The 16,444-nt window shown below is 43.8% G+C and overlaps 1 protein-coding gene across 3 annotated transcripts in view; it reads left to right on the top strand.

Moving 5' to 3' along the window:
* Positions 1-16,444, top strand: part of SLC16A12 (solute carrier family 16 member 12) — a 76,059-nt gene that overhangs the window by 56,510 nt on the left and 3,105 nt on the right. For all 3 annotated transcript variants that reach the window (XM_075612864.1, XM_075612865.1, XM_075612866.1), the window contains exons 4-5: positions 2,303-2,446; positions 13,873-14,458. In XM_075612864.1, the coding sequence (XP_075468979.1) occupies positions 2,303-2,446; positions 13,873-14,458 (730 nt within the window). The remainder of the gene's footprint in view (positions 1-2,302; positions 2,447-13,872; positions 14,459-16,444) is intronic.

Consider the following 16,444-nt stretch of genomic DNA (forward strand, 5'->3'; position numbering starts at 1 on the left):
TAGCCACACAGTTCTCTCTGTCTATAGAAATTGGGTGGCCATTTCATCACCAGCTATTCTTTTCACACTGTAAATACATAGCATACAGTATGTCAAACTGTGACCGCATTGTATGTGTCACTATATGTCCACCATGTACATTAGGGTTACACCCCAATAAGACATCAAATGGGATGTGCTTATATACCTTATGTTATTGCATGTTTGACCTGGTATTTGCTAAACAGCTAATTATGCTAATCAACTATCAGCACGATGAATGAAAATATACACAAATGTTGATTACTATACCAAGAGGGAACTTAAAGAAAGCCCATTCCATGCCAGACATATATATATATATATATATATATATATATACAGTGGTCGACAAATCACCAAAAAATCTACTCGCCACACAAAAAAATCTACTCGCCACCTAGTACCAAACGTGTGCTGCTTGGGCCAATAGGAGCTCGCCACGATGCTAAATCCACTCGCCCGGGGCTAGCAAATGTATAGGTTTGTCGAACACTGTATATATATATATATATATATATATATATATATATATAAAATCTTGATATATACCTTACATGGATATAGGGACCTTATGAATTGTATACTATTTGAATCTTATTCTCGCTATCTCTGTATACTTTCATAGTCATTAGACTCTAGCAAGGATAGAGCAGGGTAATATATTTAACCCTGTATAAACTTTCATTGGCTAGTGCTGTATATTGGGAACACTCCCCCACTTATCCAGACAGCAACCTATCCACCAGGGTTTTTAGATCTTCTATTGTTCACTGTAAATAGTTTTCCACACTGTTATTGATGTTATTTATTATGATGTAATTAAAGTGTGTTTTAACTATAGTGAGTGACCCATTCTTAGAGGTCCACCTATATATCTCCTATAACCTATCAGAAAGGCCCTGTGAGGGAATATTACTATCCCTGGACTAACGTATATCTACTATACAGTACAGGATTCAATGAGTGCAAATAACTAGGGGCTCTTTTTGTTGACCCTGTCTTGTGGATCAATTTTGTCTATTTGCATCCTCTATACCCTAAATGATATTAAACCTACTATACATATACATAAGTGAGGCTGAGCGGTAGGTTAATTGTTGGATAGATTATATCAGGGGTCACCAACCCTTTTCTGCCCGAGGGCACACTTGAGCATGCAGGAGAGAGTACAGGCAGTAACCAATGCACACACGCGTGCACACACAATACACTTATCTTGGGGGGGAGGCCTTTAGGGCCGTGTCGGTCCCGCTCGCGGATCTGAAGATGGACCTACTGTAACTTCTGGCATGGGCAGGCATGCAGCAGCTGTTGGCGGGTACTGTGGTCTTGGGTACCCACAAAAAGCTTGGTGGGCACCGAATTGTGGACCCTTGTACTATATTATTTACAAACGCTTTAAATATTGGCTTTAGTTCATATTTACTCAGCCTTACTAAGCCGTAGGTGCCAATTCACCTTACTGCCAATTCAATATTGGCTTGTAGCAAATATTGCCCTATAGATATCAAGCGCCATTACAGGCTCTTTGCTGTTCAGAATTGGTCTTTGTTGATTTTGCCTCTTCAGCTAGTAGGGTTGCCAGGTGGCGCATCCAAAAATACTGTACACAATGGTGAAAAGTGCGACACACTTTAGAAACACACACACCACAAACCTCTCTCCACTCCATGCTTTTTCCTCCTCTTCTTGGCCCCAGGCTCCTGACCTCTTCCTGATTGGGTGCTGCTGGGTAATCAGCCAATCAGGATGGAGGAAGCTGCCCCCCCCCCCACCTCTCCTACCAACAGCCCTGCTCTCTCCCTGCTCGGGGAAATCCTGCGCCCCCCCAAGCCAATCAAGTCACTAAGTCCAGAGAAGTAATAACGGACACATACATATCCAGTGTTACCTGTCATTTTTTACTGGACAGTGTGTCCAAATACAGTACAGTCCGGTTCAATACTGGACACCTGGCAACCCTATCTAGTGATATGTAGCTGGAAGAGGAACAAGGGGAGGAGTTGCATAATGCCCATATGATAACAACATGTATCAGTTTCTGATGTCTTCCCGTTACGAATTTGCCCTCTTTTAGCATAATTTAAACCTCCAAATGTGAGGAAAACTGTAAAAAGTAGTAATTCATAGAAACCGTAGTTAATCATAGACATGCTACTTGGTGTTTCTGCAAATTTAAACCCACATAATACATAGTCCATGAATGTCTAGTTTCTGGGATTCATGGATTGTAATATACCCCTCCTGGGATATTTAACCATAGTGCCACATTGTTTTGCAGCCCCACTCGGAAGCTATGTGAGTAATCATTTCTCTTGTCAAGTGGGAATCATGCTAGGAGGACTTCTTGCATCTACTGGACTAGTCCTGAGTTCTTTTGCTACAAGCCTGGAGTACCTCTACCTCACCCTAGGAGTAATCACAGGTAATGTCTACTGACTTTAAACTGCATTGTTATACTGTACTGTGATACCTATAATGGAATATAACCAATCATAGAATATAAAGATACAACAATATAATTTGTTGACAAACAAAAAAAGATTAATTAGAAAATTTGCCCTAATTTAGAACTAAATATTATAACATTTATGATGACATCCTTATGACCTTTTAGTGATGATCATAAGGGCGAGAAATCATATGGTTCTTATGTCATTCAGTGAACGTGATACATATTTTGCTTGTGCCCAAGGCTCTGTTGCAATTTGAGCCCAAGAGGAGGAATCCCTCTTCTGTTCCTGACAATAGGGTCTAACAGGTCAGGATCACCAGATCTTTGCACTACTAATCATGTGGTCTCGGTGTTGGGATGTCCATGGAACTCAAACATTCGTTGCCACTGACATTCCGTTGCTGAAAAAGTGTTAAAATGTTTAATTTTTGCACAAATTTTTTATGGGGGCACAAGTACCGATTCTTTCATGCATCAAGATACCATTAGCCAGTGATATAAAAGCTTTGTGTGTTGTTTTTTACATGGCGTGTTACTGCACCGACACACTTTATTCGAGCAAATACCCGGTATGTACCTGGCAGATACCTGGAATGCGCCGCTCCTCACCTCTGACAAGCCCCGTTGCGTTTGCCTTCCCAGCCTGGGTTCATGCCTGGCTGACGGGCGGCTGATCTGTTAAATGATAATGATTAGGATTTAATAGGCTGCAATGCTTCGCGTGTCTACCAGATGGCATAAATTCATGAATTGTAATGCAGTATATATTTATATACTGTGCAGTATTGCAGCCAGCGGGAATAAAATGCTTCAATCCCTGCCTGGAAAATAACCCAATGCACTCGGGCAGAAAACAGTCACAAACCTCAATACACCCGGGTATACCCGAATTCGTGGGACTAGCCGAGCTCGAATAAAGTGTGTCGCCAGTGTAGGAGTTACCCCCCCACCCCCCAAATATCAACAGACACATAGGGACCTATGCTATAAGTGTTCATAAGCCACTTATCGGCCAAAATGCCTAGTGCTATTCAGTAAGACTCGATAAGTGGGCGATTAAAGAATGAATCGCCAAAATGTTGAGCATTAAAATAATCGCCGGGTGAGCGTCAATAAGCCACTTACCAGCAGGTTCTGAAACTCGTGCCTCAATTAGGTTATGGAGGCTAATCACGCCTCTAGAATGGCGAGTTTCTCCCACAACAATCCCACTGGTTGCTGTACCATGTGATAGGTTACATTAGTTCAAAAGGATGTGATGTCATTAATGTTGTATTAATTAATTGTTTTAATTGGTTACTGTTAGAATTATTTTTGAGTTGGTTTAGTAATTAATTGGTTTGATTGGTTACTGTTTGAAAGAATTCTGATTTTGATTAATTAATTGCTTTGAATGGTTAATGGTTGTATTAATTAATTGTTAATCTTGTTATGCTTGTATTAATTGGATTAGCTGGCTACTGTTTTTATTTAGTGAAGTGTTTTTTTTTTGAGTTTTTTAATGTTTTATTATTGTATGTTTTGTGCATTAATGTATTGTGATTAGGGTGCCCATTGAGTGCTATAGAGGCTTAACATGCCCATATTATTATATGGGTATGATGTACCACTATACTACTCAATGGGTACAGGGTGGGTATAGTCAGTCCGGGGTGGGTGGTTAGGCCTCCCGGGTGGGTAGTGGGGCAGGGTGGGTTAACCCCATAATTACTATAGCGGTTATTAACCGCTAAGGTGATTAAGGGGTTAGGGGCCATTAGAATGTCTTTATTATGTATGTATGCTTTCTGGCATCGGAGGACAGAGGGACCTGCTGTATCTTGAGGAGGACAGCCAGCATATTGCTGTGGTAAGTAGAACTGTATTTATTTACTTTATTTGTGCTAGCTAATGTTGTACTTAATAATGGACAAATAATCTATTATCCATATCTGGATAATAGTTATTTTGCCCATTACTGTACTGTATATGTTTGGGCGGAGGGGGGGGGTTGATTTAAATGTAGGCCATGTTTATTTGTTGACATACAGGGTTGGTACCTTAGGTCTGCGGGGACCTATGGAGACCACCTGAGGACCCCCCGGGCGCCCACGGGTCCCACCTGCAGACCCACGGGGAACACCTACGGGGAAGAACCGGGGGTCCAGCAGGGACCACCTGAGGGCCCTCAAACCCCTGTGGGAACCACCCCAGGGCCTCAGACACCTGTGGGATTGACCGTGGACCCCCAGACACTTGCAGGCCCGCCAGTGGACCCCATTGTGGCCCACGGTGACCCGCGGGGGACCACCTAGAGGCCCATGGCACCTACCGGAACCACCTGGTGACCCCCAGACCCTGGGGTACTGGTGCACTGTGGGGCCTGCAAACACCCGTCTGGACCACCGGGGACTAACGTCCAGTTAGGACTAACGAGGTTTAATGAGTGACTCCTGACTTAACATTCTGGGGGCCTTCAGTCACTGCTTCTATCGCTCTTTGAAAGCCTGTGTGATTGCGAGTGACGTCATTCCTGTTTGACGGCCGTCCTCGCCAGACGGCATGTCGTGAAGCTATATTGAGGAACTGCACAGCAGGCGGGAGTGCATCATCGGCTGCCCCTGCAAATTCTCCTTCTCTCCTCCCGACCTCACGGACCAGCTGATCGGAGGGTTACACGCTGGAAGGAGAGTACTTGATACAAGGATAAGCCGAGTGACCTATATCCTGATATCCACCCTGCATGCTCAGCTGCTTTATCTGAGGGACTGAGTACCAGAGAGTTCCTTCTCTCCACGGCGAGCGGTGCTGGTAACTTATGCCTGAGTGCATGACATGCCTGAATTATTTTAACCTCATGTACGCAGATATATATTCTTTTATGTAATTATGATTTTTTGAAAGTACTTCACTATTGCGTTTGCGCTGTTTTTTCTGTCTCCCCGTTATCCCTCTGCATTTAAATGTCCCGTGTCACCTGACCGGGATATCTCCATGCATAGGAGATACCGGCACCCCATAATCGGGCCTGTATCTCGGGAAGCAGGGGGTCCCCAGACCTCAAACCAAGGCGATTCAGCTCCGGAGACCCCCTGCACAACTACACTATGAATGAAATGTATATTCAAAAACATAATTTTCGGGTGAGATTTTCGCTGGCAGAGGCGGCTCCTTCAGAGCAGCTCTCTCTGCAGCAGAAATGTATCGCCTTTTCACAGGGTCGTTCCTATCGCTGGCAGCAAATCTCTTGTTTTGGGAATTTTGCTATGAACGGTAATGAAGGCTTGCTGAATACCATGATATGTGAAAAAAGAAACTTATCTAAAAAGTGGCGCTCTACATAAATCAATTAGCTAAACATAGTGATATAATAGTGATTGAAATAATCAAAAGGTGATACTTATACAAACACATAAACAGGTGCTGCTATAACCCGGTGAGGATTGCTCTGTCAGTCCTCGTAGTAAGAAGTAGGGATGATTCTCCGGGAAGCGCAGGGATATGTGGAATAAAAAAAATATATAGTGCAATATTGATGTGACAAATTCAAAGTAAATTGGCTGATCTATTGTAGATGTACTCACAAGTGTGAGAGGATTAAAGGCACGTAAAGGTATCTTTCCATAGTATGGATATCACACGGTAGTCAGGAAATCAGTCTTAACCCCATATAGACTCCAAGAGACCTTAAAGAAGAAGACTGGACATAGTGCAGACTGTATACAAAGGATTTTATAAAAGGTAAGTGGAAGGTATTGCACTCACATGGTTTCAAAAGTTTAAAAGCATTTCGATCACACGCAGTGGATCTCAGCAGCCGGATAGATGGTGTATCTGATTCCCCTCCTTCTGTGGCGTGCGTGTCACTGGTTGCGTTCCAACTGCACCGGAAGTGATGTCATCCGCTTCCAGGGGTTCCGGCCAATGGTAAAGACGTCACTCTACGCGTTTCACCTCTTCGGTTTCATCAGGAGTGACATTGTGATGAGTATGGGAGGCATATATACCCCTAACTTAGTTCCCATTGGTGAATGGCTAACTAGTTTTTAATTGGGTTTCGGTTACACTGAGTAGGTACACATCGGGTTATAATGAGACATATAATTAACATTTTTAACACCCATGTATTAGCATTTTTATACTTTTTAAATTTTCTGCATTGATCGATTGTATTTATTAAATAATAAACGTTTTTTGAACCTCTGCATATGTACGATGTAGAGAGATTAATTATCAAATTAATTATTTATTAATTATTTATAAAATCCTTTGTATACAGTCTGCACTATGTCCAGTCTTCTTCTTTAAGGTCTCTTGGAGTCTATATGGGGTTAAGACTGATTTCCTGACTACCGTGTGATATCCATACTATGGAAAGATACCTTTACGTGCCTTTAATCCTCTCACACTTGTGAGTACATCTACAATAGATCAGCCAATTTACTTTGAATTTGTCACATCAATATTGCACTATATATATTTTTTATTCCACATATCCCTGCGCTTCCCGGAGAATCATCCCTACTGAATACCATGATAGCAACGCTCCAAAAAACGACGATTTAAATGCCCTGGCGATATTTTTTAAGAACCTTTACTGAATAAGGCCCTTAGTGTGCATCTCTTACAGACAGGTGGAACCCAGTAGGATTCACACAGCGCGAATCCCATTCAAACGCAGGGAGCCCCGCTGTGTTAATCCGATGGGCCATTACAGCCTACTGTGGACTATCTAGCAAAGTGTCTGCGAAATGCTCAGGGATTTTCCTCAGGCAGTAGGCGAGAACCGGCAGTTTCATCTGTAACACCACTGAATATTACCAGGTGAACATTTCAGTGAATGAAGCCTACAGTATATAAGCTTCAAATAATGTACTATAATAAATAACTCTAGTAGGTTTCTTACATACTGTATCATGCACCTGGGAGTAAAACATATGGCACCTTGATTCTTTGTTTAGCAATATTACATGTATAACCCATAACTAGGGGGTTTAAAGTGCCAAATGTCATATTCGTCAAGACATAGATTCTGCGTATCATTTATTTGAAGTCTGTCTCACTCACTTTTATTATCTTATAACTGGATATGTAACTAGCAGGCTTCACTGGACCACTCAGTCCTTAATCCCTTATAGCCACAAAACTAGCTCTCTGTCTGCCCTGTGGGCCCCCAAGCTGGGCAAGGATCATGCTGTCTGGATGCAGAATTAATCCTATATATTAAAAGGTGCCCCATTATTGGGGCTGCCCCTGCAATAAAAAGGGACCTCCCAGACCCCTGGGCACTCTACATAAAGCCTACCTTCCCTAAGGCTAAGGCCCCGCTCCCAGAGTCAGCGCGCCCGCACTGCATACAGGCGGCGCGCTGACATACACAGACCGTGATATGCGGTCTGTAGGGAGCGGGAGGTGGGCGGGAGTGGGAGGCATGAGCGGGAGGGGGGGGCGTGGCTTGACCGGAGGGACCCGCTACTCTCCCCCCCCCCTCCTCCACGGGCTCGTGCTGGAGCTGACAAGCAACACACACACACGCAGGCACTCATACACACACGCAGGCACACACACACACACACACACACACACACACGCAGGCACTCATACACGCAGGCACTCATACACACACACACACAGACAGAGGCAGGCACTCACTCACGCACTCAGGCACACACATACACAAACACAGATAGGCACTCAGGCACACACATACACAAACACAGATAGGCACTCAGGCACACACAAAACACAGATAGGCACTCAGGCACACACATACACAGATAGGCACGCACGCACTCAGGCACACACATACACAAACACAGATAGGCACTCAGGCACACACAAAACACAGACAGGCACTCAGACACACATAGACAAACACAAACACAGACTGCTTTCCCTCCCCGCTCCCCGAAGCCTCCCCTCCTCATTGGCTCACAGCCACACCACGTGACGCGTCGACGCTAGGGATTACAATTCTCTTGTATCCCGTAGCGGCTGACGCGTCACAGCGTGTAGCGAGCTGTGCAGCCAGGGGGGACCGGGACCGGCTCGGGAGGATTCCCCTGCTGGTGGGGAACGCCCGACCCGCCGCCTAACACGTCACTAGCTCCTCACCCCAGGCTTAACTCCACAGCTGCCGGCGGGGAGGAGTGGAGCGAACTGAGGCAATGCAGCAAGTCCCACGGCGGAGGGGGGCCTCTCGCAGCTGCACTCGCCATGGGACCCCTGCTGTCTATTCATATAATATCGAAAAGAGAACTGCGTCTTACTACTGGAACAGATTTATTGAATTGAATGGGCAATATTTACATTTTATTGTGAAGGATTTAAAAATGTCCCGATTAAAGCTAGAAGAACTCCAGTTGCCAAATGATAGGTTGTCTTTAATAGGCTTTTGCCAGACTAGTGTTCCTAAAAGTATTTGCACAACCTAAATGGAAGCAGGAATAATAACAACCATTATTAGCTCACAGTAGCCTTGGTATTAAAAGCTTAGTGTTTGGTATCCTAGACTGCATAGTATTAATAATCTGACATTACCATTGTTTTTGCTTGGATTACTGCCAAATATTTACAAAGCAGGCGAATTGTGCATTGCAGGCACCTGTACCAACAAAGAAGCTAATGTTTACTTGGTAATTATTTTCCTAAAGAATTTTTATTGAAATATGATATTTTTTACTCACTTTAGCATACGTATTATTATTTCATAATTAGTTGCACTCCAAAACGGTGGTGTTATATAAATACTTTTAAAGCAGGTTCCCCCCAGTCACCCCTATGAAGCTAAGCCAGTGTGTCACAGAGAAATGCAAAACATCATTTTTTCATAATAAACAAATGAAACTTTAGCTTTAAAGAAGCAAACGCCCCCACCCCCACCAGAAGCCTGTGTGTCTTAAAAAAAATTAATTGAACAAAAATATATATTTTTTTACTGTTGTTATGATCTCTACTTTCTGATGTTACCATGGCAACCTTTCAACTGAACTAGGCTCTTGGGAGGGCCAATTTTAACCTCCTGGTCATTTACTGTAATATTTTGACCGCTTATATCTGCCTCACGGAGCATCAGATTTAATAAATGAAGACATTTCGTAGGGCATCAAAAGAAAAAGCATTAAAAAACATGTCAATAGAGCTGACTTAGGCCGCGTCCTTAGTAACAGCGATGGCGCGAGCGACCTCACGGGCGCCAAAATAAAAATGCCGGAAGGTAATGTGCACTGCCATAGAGCGCGCGCGCGCCTGTACTATCTCCGAGGCCTCCGTGTCAGAATGACTGATTTTCATGACACATTGGCCTGGGTTCATTAGGCTGCAATTCAGGTGATCGCTCCCTGAGCCAACGAGAGCTGCCATCGCGTGAATGGCAGTTACTGCCGGATCAGACGGCGATAGCCGGCATGGCAGCTGGAGATATCCCAGCCTTAGGCTCCCATTTTATATGCCCCATTACAGGGAATGGGAAACACGTGTTCTTCAACCTGAGGAAAAAAGATAAAAGACAGCACACATCTCATAGTGTGTTACATAATATAATGTGCAATTTGGAAGCAGGTAAAAAACGCACGTACATCAAACTTAATTTTTCAGGCAATACATGTTAGGTACATGTTGCCATACTGTATATGGCGCACAGGTGGACCTCCGCATCTGATGATGTCCGTTGCGGTCTGTTTCTCGGATCAGTGTGGACGGATATTCCCTGTTGTAGTCCCATGGGTCCTGGATCCTTGTAGCCCACGTCCGTTGGTCTCCGTTACTGTGTCTGTGGTCATTTTGCACTTTGTGGAGTTAACATAGGGCCATACAGGCGGACTCGCAAGATTGATGGCTGTGCACACTGGTACACACCAAAAGTATTAACCAGGTCGATGGAAAGTATTAACCGGGTCACAAGATCCCGTCACCAAAGGCGACCAGCAAGTTTCACCGTAAGTAGCACAATGTACACCGCAGACTTAGGATACACTGGCAATGTATTTTGAGCAAATAAAAGACAAATATTTGTTAAATTCCTACGCGTTCGTAGATGTTCTCTCTACTTCATCAGGGGAATGAATACTGAATCCTCTAAAGAAGTTTAAATTCCCCGCTGGTGCGCGTTTTCCCCACTATATTGTCAACATGAGGAAGGCAGAATATTGAGAAGGGAACTCATGTGGTTACTGTTCAACAGCAAGAGAGACTTGGATACTAAGTGCCCATTTTCTGTTGTTTCTATATACTGTATGTGGCGACAAATTAAAGTGCAAGGTAGTTTCCATCAAAAAGTCACACTGCTACAGAAAACAACAATTCTGCAATTAACCCCATTCAGTGCCCTACTGACGTACAGCGTACATCAGGAAACGTACCACCCCAGCGGCCCTTATGATGCACAATGGACGGCATGGCCATTTGCGAGTTTTGTGGTGGCTGTTCCCGATGGCAGCACCGACCACAAACTACACTGAAGAGGTGGGAACTGCCCCTTGATGTCGCGTCGGCCCAGAAACCGGGCCTGTGACCAGGGATCACCTGATCGCTCCAAACAGTGGTCCCGTAACCCGTCAGCATCAGAGTGTCCGTGGCCACGGAGGTGGCATGATCCTCTGACACTGAAGGGGTAAACAATTGTGATATTTTCCTCTTTGAGACCCTTCAATATTCATATTACCCCCTTAGTCTGCAGAATGATCTAGTACAGGGGTGCGCAAACTTGCCCCCCTGCCTACCCTCCCCACTGCTCGTGTGTGCCCCCCCCCCCCCCGGCTCAGTTCCAGCGTCAAATGATGCCACGGGGTCATGTGATGTCACGTGCAACGTGTCGCCTGACACCATGGTAAGGGATTTTACAGAGGCATCGCACTGTCCTCTGTAAGCGCCATGCTCCCCCCCCCCCCCAGAACATCTCACGACCTCCCCCCCCCCTGATCTAGTAATTGGTGTTTCAGATTTAGTCCCTCAGTTTCTTTCTGGAAATTTTAGTTTACGTCACCACAATCATTCAATGAATGGATATCAGCTCCGGAGACACCGGCATCAATCCGATGCAGGAAAAAAGCCTGATTTTTTTCTGTCCATTCTAGAGCGGCGATCAGCTGCGATAAACTGACCGGGGCTACTAGAATACAGCGAGTTTGAAAACCTGGTGATGAGCGGCAAAAAGTGGCTTATGGCCGAGCGTTTTTTTTGTTTTTTTCGGAAAAAAAACCCGGCGATTTTTGCTCTTATTGCCAGCTTATCCGGGCTTACTGAATCGCTATAGGCTTTTTTGGCAATAAGCTGGCGATAAGGGGCTTATCGCTGCTTACAGCATGAGGCCCTAAATCTTGTAAATTAAATAAATTTGCTGAAAGCATGTAACAGGCGTGTAAGTGTTTCTCTAACTCTGCTATTGCACAGCATTTACAGCATTATACGTAATGTACCAGTCTCAATATTTCACAGACAGAAGATCCTCAAGTCTAAAGGAGAAATATTTCTCAGGCTGCCCTTGTCTCCATGCACCAATTTCCAAACATTCTGAAAAAGCATTTAATACCAATTATTGTACAGCATTCAGGGGGCAGGGGGGTTATATGTGAGAGAATACAGTGTTAACGTATACATTTCTGAGTTTGGAAAGATAACTATCTCCATTTATATTTTGCACACGTATATCTTGATAACATTATTTGGAGAGAGAGATTGGGTTTGCATGAGCTTGTAAAGGGGGCATTTCCACAGAATATTAAAACCAGGATATTACGTCACACATACAAGTAGAGAAATTAGAGAGTGTTGACTGATTCAGTTTTTTTTGTTGATTGAGGCATTTGAAGTCAAATCCTTACAACTTAGAAGGGAGGTGGTTCTGGGATCAAAACATAGTGATGGTATAATATAGACATGGGGTAGCCAACTCCAGTCCTCAGGGGCCACCACCAGGTCAGGTTTTCAGGATATCTAACCTGTTGGTGGCCCCGTGAGGACAGGAGTTGGCCACTCCTGGTATAGATCAATGTGGAAACATACTGATGTTGTACTTATCAGAGGGGGGCGCGGTGTCTCTTAAATGAATGCGAGAAAACTAAGTGGATACATCTTTGTTGATGTAAGACTTGAACTTGTTTCCCTGCAGCAAACCAGTAATCTGCTAATTATACTTTATCTACATCGTGCCAGAAGATCGAAAGAAAAAGAGTTGGGGATTTGCTCATTCTCATTTATATAGAATCTTTTCAGGTTTTAATGTCTTTTATTGGATCAAATTGAAGTTCTCTTAGGCATAGGTCCTTTCTTTCAGTGTACAAGTATGGAATCTTCCTGAACGTGGTTGGACCACATAGAAGATAACCAATGTCATAGGCTTGTGTACAACAACATTTATTTCATCATTTCCATGTTGTTCTACTGAATAGAGCAGGGGTGGGCAAACTGGGGGCGTACTCCGAGATTTTCGGGGGGGGGGGGGGGGGGGCGGTGCTTAAAGAGGCCTGTGCTCTTCCCCAAAGCATTTAAATGAAATGCCGGGGATCATGCACGAGCCATCTGTAAGGTCCCTTACCTCGTCTCCGGCGGCTTCTGGCGACGCATCAAATGATGCCGAGGGGTCCCATGATGTCGCGTTGCCATGGCAACGTGATGTTGTAACGTCAGAACGCCAGAGACAAGATAAGGGTGTGGGGGGGGGAGGGGGAGAGAGCAGGCAGGGGGGAGCAGGGGAAAAAGTTTGCGTACCCCTGGGATAGAGAACAAATAATACTGTTTCTATTCTCTAGGACTAGTATAACGATGATCTTTTTAAAGCATCGTTTGAAAAACTTCTATGGAAACATTATGAAGCACATTCTATATATGTGTATATACGAAATGTGTATGAAATAATACTAATACATTGCTTCTCTTGTAAAAAGTTACACTTGTACAGTTCTTGGATATGATACTCGTATATGATTGCTAATTATGTATAACTGAATAGATTTGATTGTATCACTTTTAATCGGGCAGCATTATCCACCAAGTGCTGCAATACCCAGGGGAAGGGAATGTTAATACTTTTAATACATTTTCAGCTGTTTAAGACCTATATGATGACTCCATGGAAGCTCTTAAACATTCATATAGTTGAACCCAAACGGATTTATCCTATGTACATTAAAAAATACTATTGCTGTTGTAGGGTACATATTTTTTTCAGATAAGTAAACACCTTCTATATTACAGATACTATTATAATATTAAAGTATAAAATTTAATAAATGTTTAGAATGGTTAAATTCAATATATGGCCAAATGAAATGAATAGGGCACTTGAAGAATAGAATGTCCGTCATTACCAAATTGGGTCTCAAGGAACCGATGGTAACCTCTTGTAATAATAACTCCGAATTTACTCTGTAGGTTTTCTCTTCAGTCATTTTCATTTGTTTCTTCTCTTGTTTCACTAGGTCTTGGATTTGCACTTTGTTACAGCCCTGCCATAGCAATGGTGGGGAAATACTTTGACAAGAGAAAAGCCTTGGCTTACGGGATAGCCATGTCTGGAAGTGGCATTGGCACCTTTATTTTAGCCCCTGTGGTTCAGCTGCTTATTGAACAGTTTTCCTGGCGTGGAGCCTTGCTCATCCTTGGTGGATTTGTGTCCAATCTGTGTGTTTGTGGTGCTCTGATGCGGCCTATTAACCTGAAGGAGGACTTCGCACATTATCCAGTAACGCAATATCAAATTCACAATGAGCCAAAGAAAAATATAAAACAATCTTCTACGTGTTCGCCACTCAGCCAAGACTGTACTCATAAAAGCATTTGCTACTGCTCCCAGCAGGAATACAGCTTTATACTGAAGCCAAACTTCATAATACTTGCAATATCCTTTCTTTTTCTAGCCTATGGATGTAGTCCTCCTTTTGTCTACCTTGTGCCTTATGCTCTAAGTCTTGGAGTAAGCTATCAGGAAGCTGCTTTCCTAATGTCTATCGTTGGTGTGATAGACATCGTTGGTAACATCACCTTTGGATGGTTAACAGACAGACGGTAAGTTGAACTAAAGATCGTACAGTATTCATGGGAGTTAGAGCAGGAATCCGTGTGCTTTTTACATCTTCTTTTTAACATGGGATTGAAGCAGGGGGTTTCTGAAGCTGAAGCCCGTTCATTTCTGCTCCGGGGACCCCCTGATTCTGGAGACACAGACCTCCTTAAGGGGTGCCGGTAAAGGGGTGCTGGAGACAGAGGGGATGGGGGAAGAGAAAGTTAGAGGGGATGGGAGACAGATTGAGAGTAGATGGGGGTAGAGGGAGGGGCTGGAGAGAAGGGATGGGGTAGAGGGAGGGGCTGGGGAGAAGGGATGGGGTAGAGGGAGAGGATGGGGTAGAGAGAAAGGGGATGGTGAGAGAGAGGGGGGGGCGATGGGACGGGGGAGGAGGGGATGGGGGAGAGAGAGAGGATAGGGGAGGAAAGACAGATGGAGGGGATGGGAGAGAGAGAAAGGAGATGAGGAGAGAGTGATGGGACGGGGGAGAGGGAGGGGATGGGGGAGAGAGCGATACCAGTAACATTTACATATTTTTAATAAGAAGCACTCAAGAAAATAAAGTGTACGCGCAGGTTATAATGACGGTTTATTTTATTTTTTCCTTCTGCCGCTCTGATGATGGGGCCAGAGTCTTGCTGTCGGATTTAAGAATTGGCCCCAAAGCTATTCTGAGTTTGACAGCCTGAGCTAGAGTATAAATCAAAGTTGAAGTGGGCTAGCTTTTTTACAGTTTTCAACAAAAATGAAAATATTTGGTGAAAGAATAAATCTATTAATAACAAAAATCAATAGTAATCTATTAGTAACAAAGATCAATGTGTGTTACTGTACTTTGAGATGTTATGGTGGAGACAGAGTGGCCTCTAGTGGTACAAACCAGTACATGCATCATCATCTAGGTCAGGCCCGTCAAACAAAGAATACTGTAGCATGGAGGCCGATTTTTAAATCCCACTGCAAGACTCGGGCCGCATCATCAGAGGGCGGAAGGAAAACATAAGGAAGTAGGGGGGTGAACTAATATCATAGCGCTACTCTTATAGTTAACTAATAACCACTAATGTGTGCACAGAAGTAAACACGGTTGATCTCTGGGTATGCAGAATTCAGATCAAGACACATTTGTAAATGAAGATCCTACACTATCAAAGACAAACAGAGGAAACAAACATTAGGCTAATATCCCCCGTGTGCTTCTCTCTGTTCCACAATCCTCCAATTAGGGCACTGTCCAAAGTCCATAAGAAAAATACAAAGTGCGCTACTCTGAGGTCATAGACACACAAACATAAAAACAAACATAGAATAACATACACACAATTAACATATAATGGGAGACAAAGAGAGAAAAAGAACACAGCGTAACCAAAATCCAATAATCTCATTGTCATCAAGTCCTCTTATTGATTGGCGGTAACTTATGTTCGTAACCTAACTTACTGTAAGAGCCAATCAGTAAGAGGACAGAGGAGCATTTGGTATAACCACCAGGAGAGGAGTATGACCAACTACCCACCAAAGCCCCCAAAGCGAAGCTAAGAGGTCACCGTTCGCCCTGACAAGGCTCAGTACTATATGCAATTTTATCTGATCTGTTTGCAAGTGCGGTTTTAGCTTGCTGCAAATGATATTATTGGATTTATTTTTCATGTTACACTGTGTTCTTTTTCTCTCTCTTTTTGTCTCCCATTATATGTTAATTGTGTGTATGTTATTGTATGTTTGTTTTTATGTTTGTGTGTCTATGACCTTATAGTAGCACACTTCGCATTTTTCTTGTGAAAAAAACCCAAAGTAGCTTCCGGCCTAACTGACTCGCATAGTCACTATAATCTTCATGTCTCTGGTATCTTTCTCACTCATCGCACCCATTCCTTCTCTCTTCCCCCATCTCCCACTCCCTTTCTCCTCACTTTCCTCCTCCCTCCCGCTCTATCTCCCCCTCCCCTCCAATCGCCCCTTTCTCTTCCCCTATCCCCCTCCCT

The sequence above is a fragment of the Ascaphus truei genome, chromosome 8, assembly GCF_040206685.1.
Source record: "Ascaphus truei isolate aAscTru1 chromosome 8, aAscTru1.hap1, whole genome shotgun sequence".
Taxonomy (NCBI): Eukaryota; Metazoa; Chordata; class Amphibia; order Anura; family Ascaphidae; genus Ascaphus; species Ascaphus truei.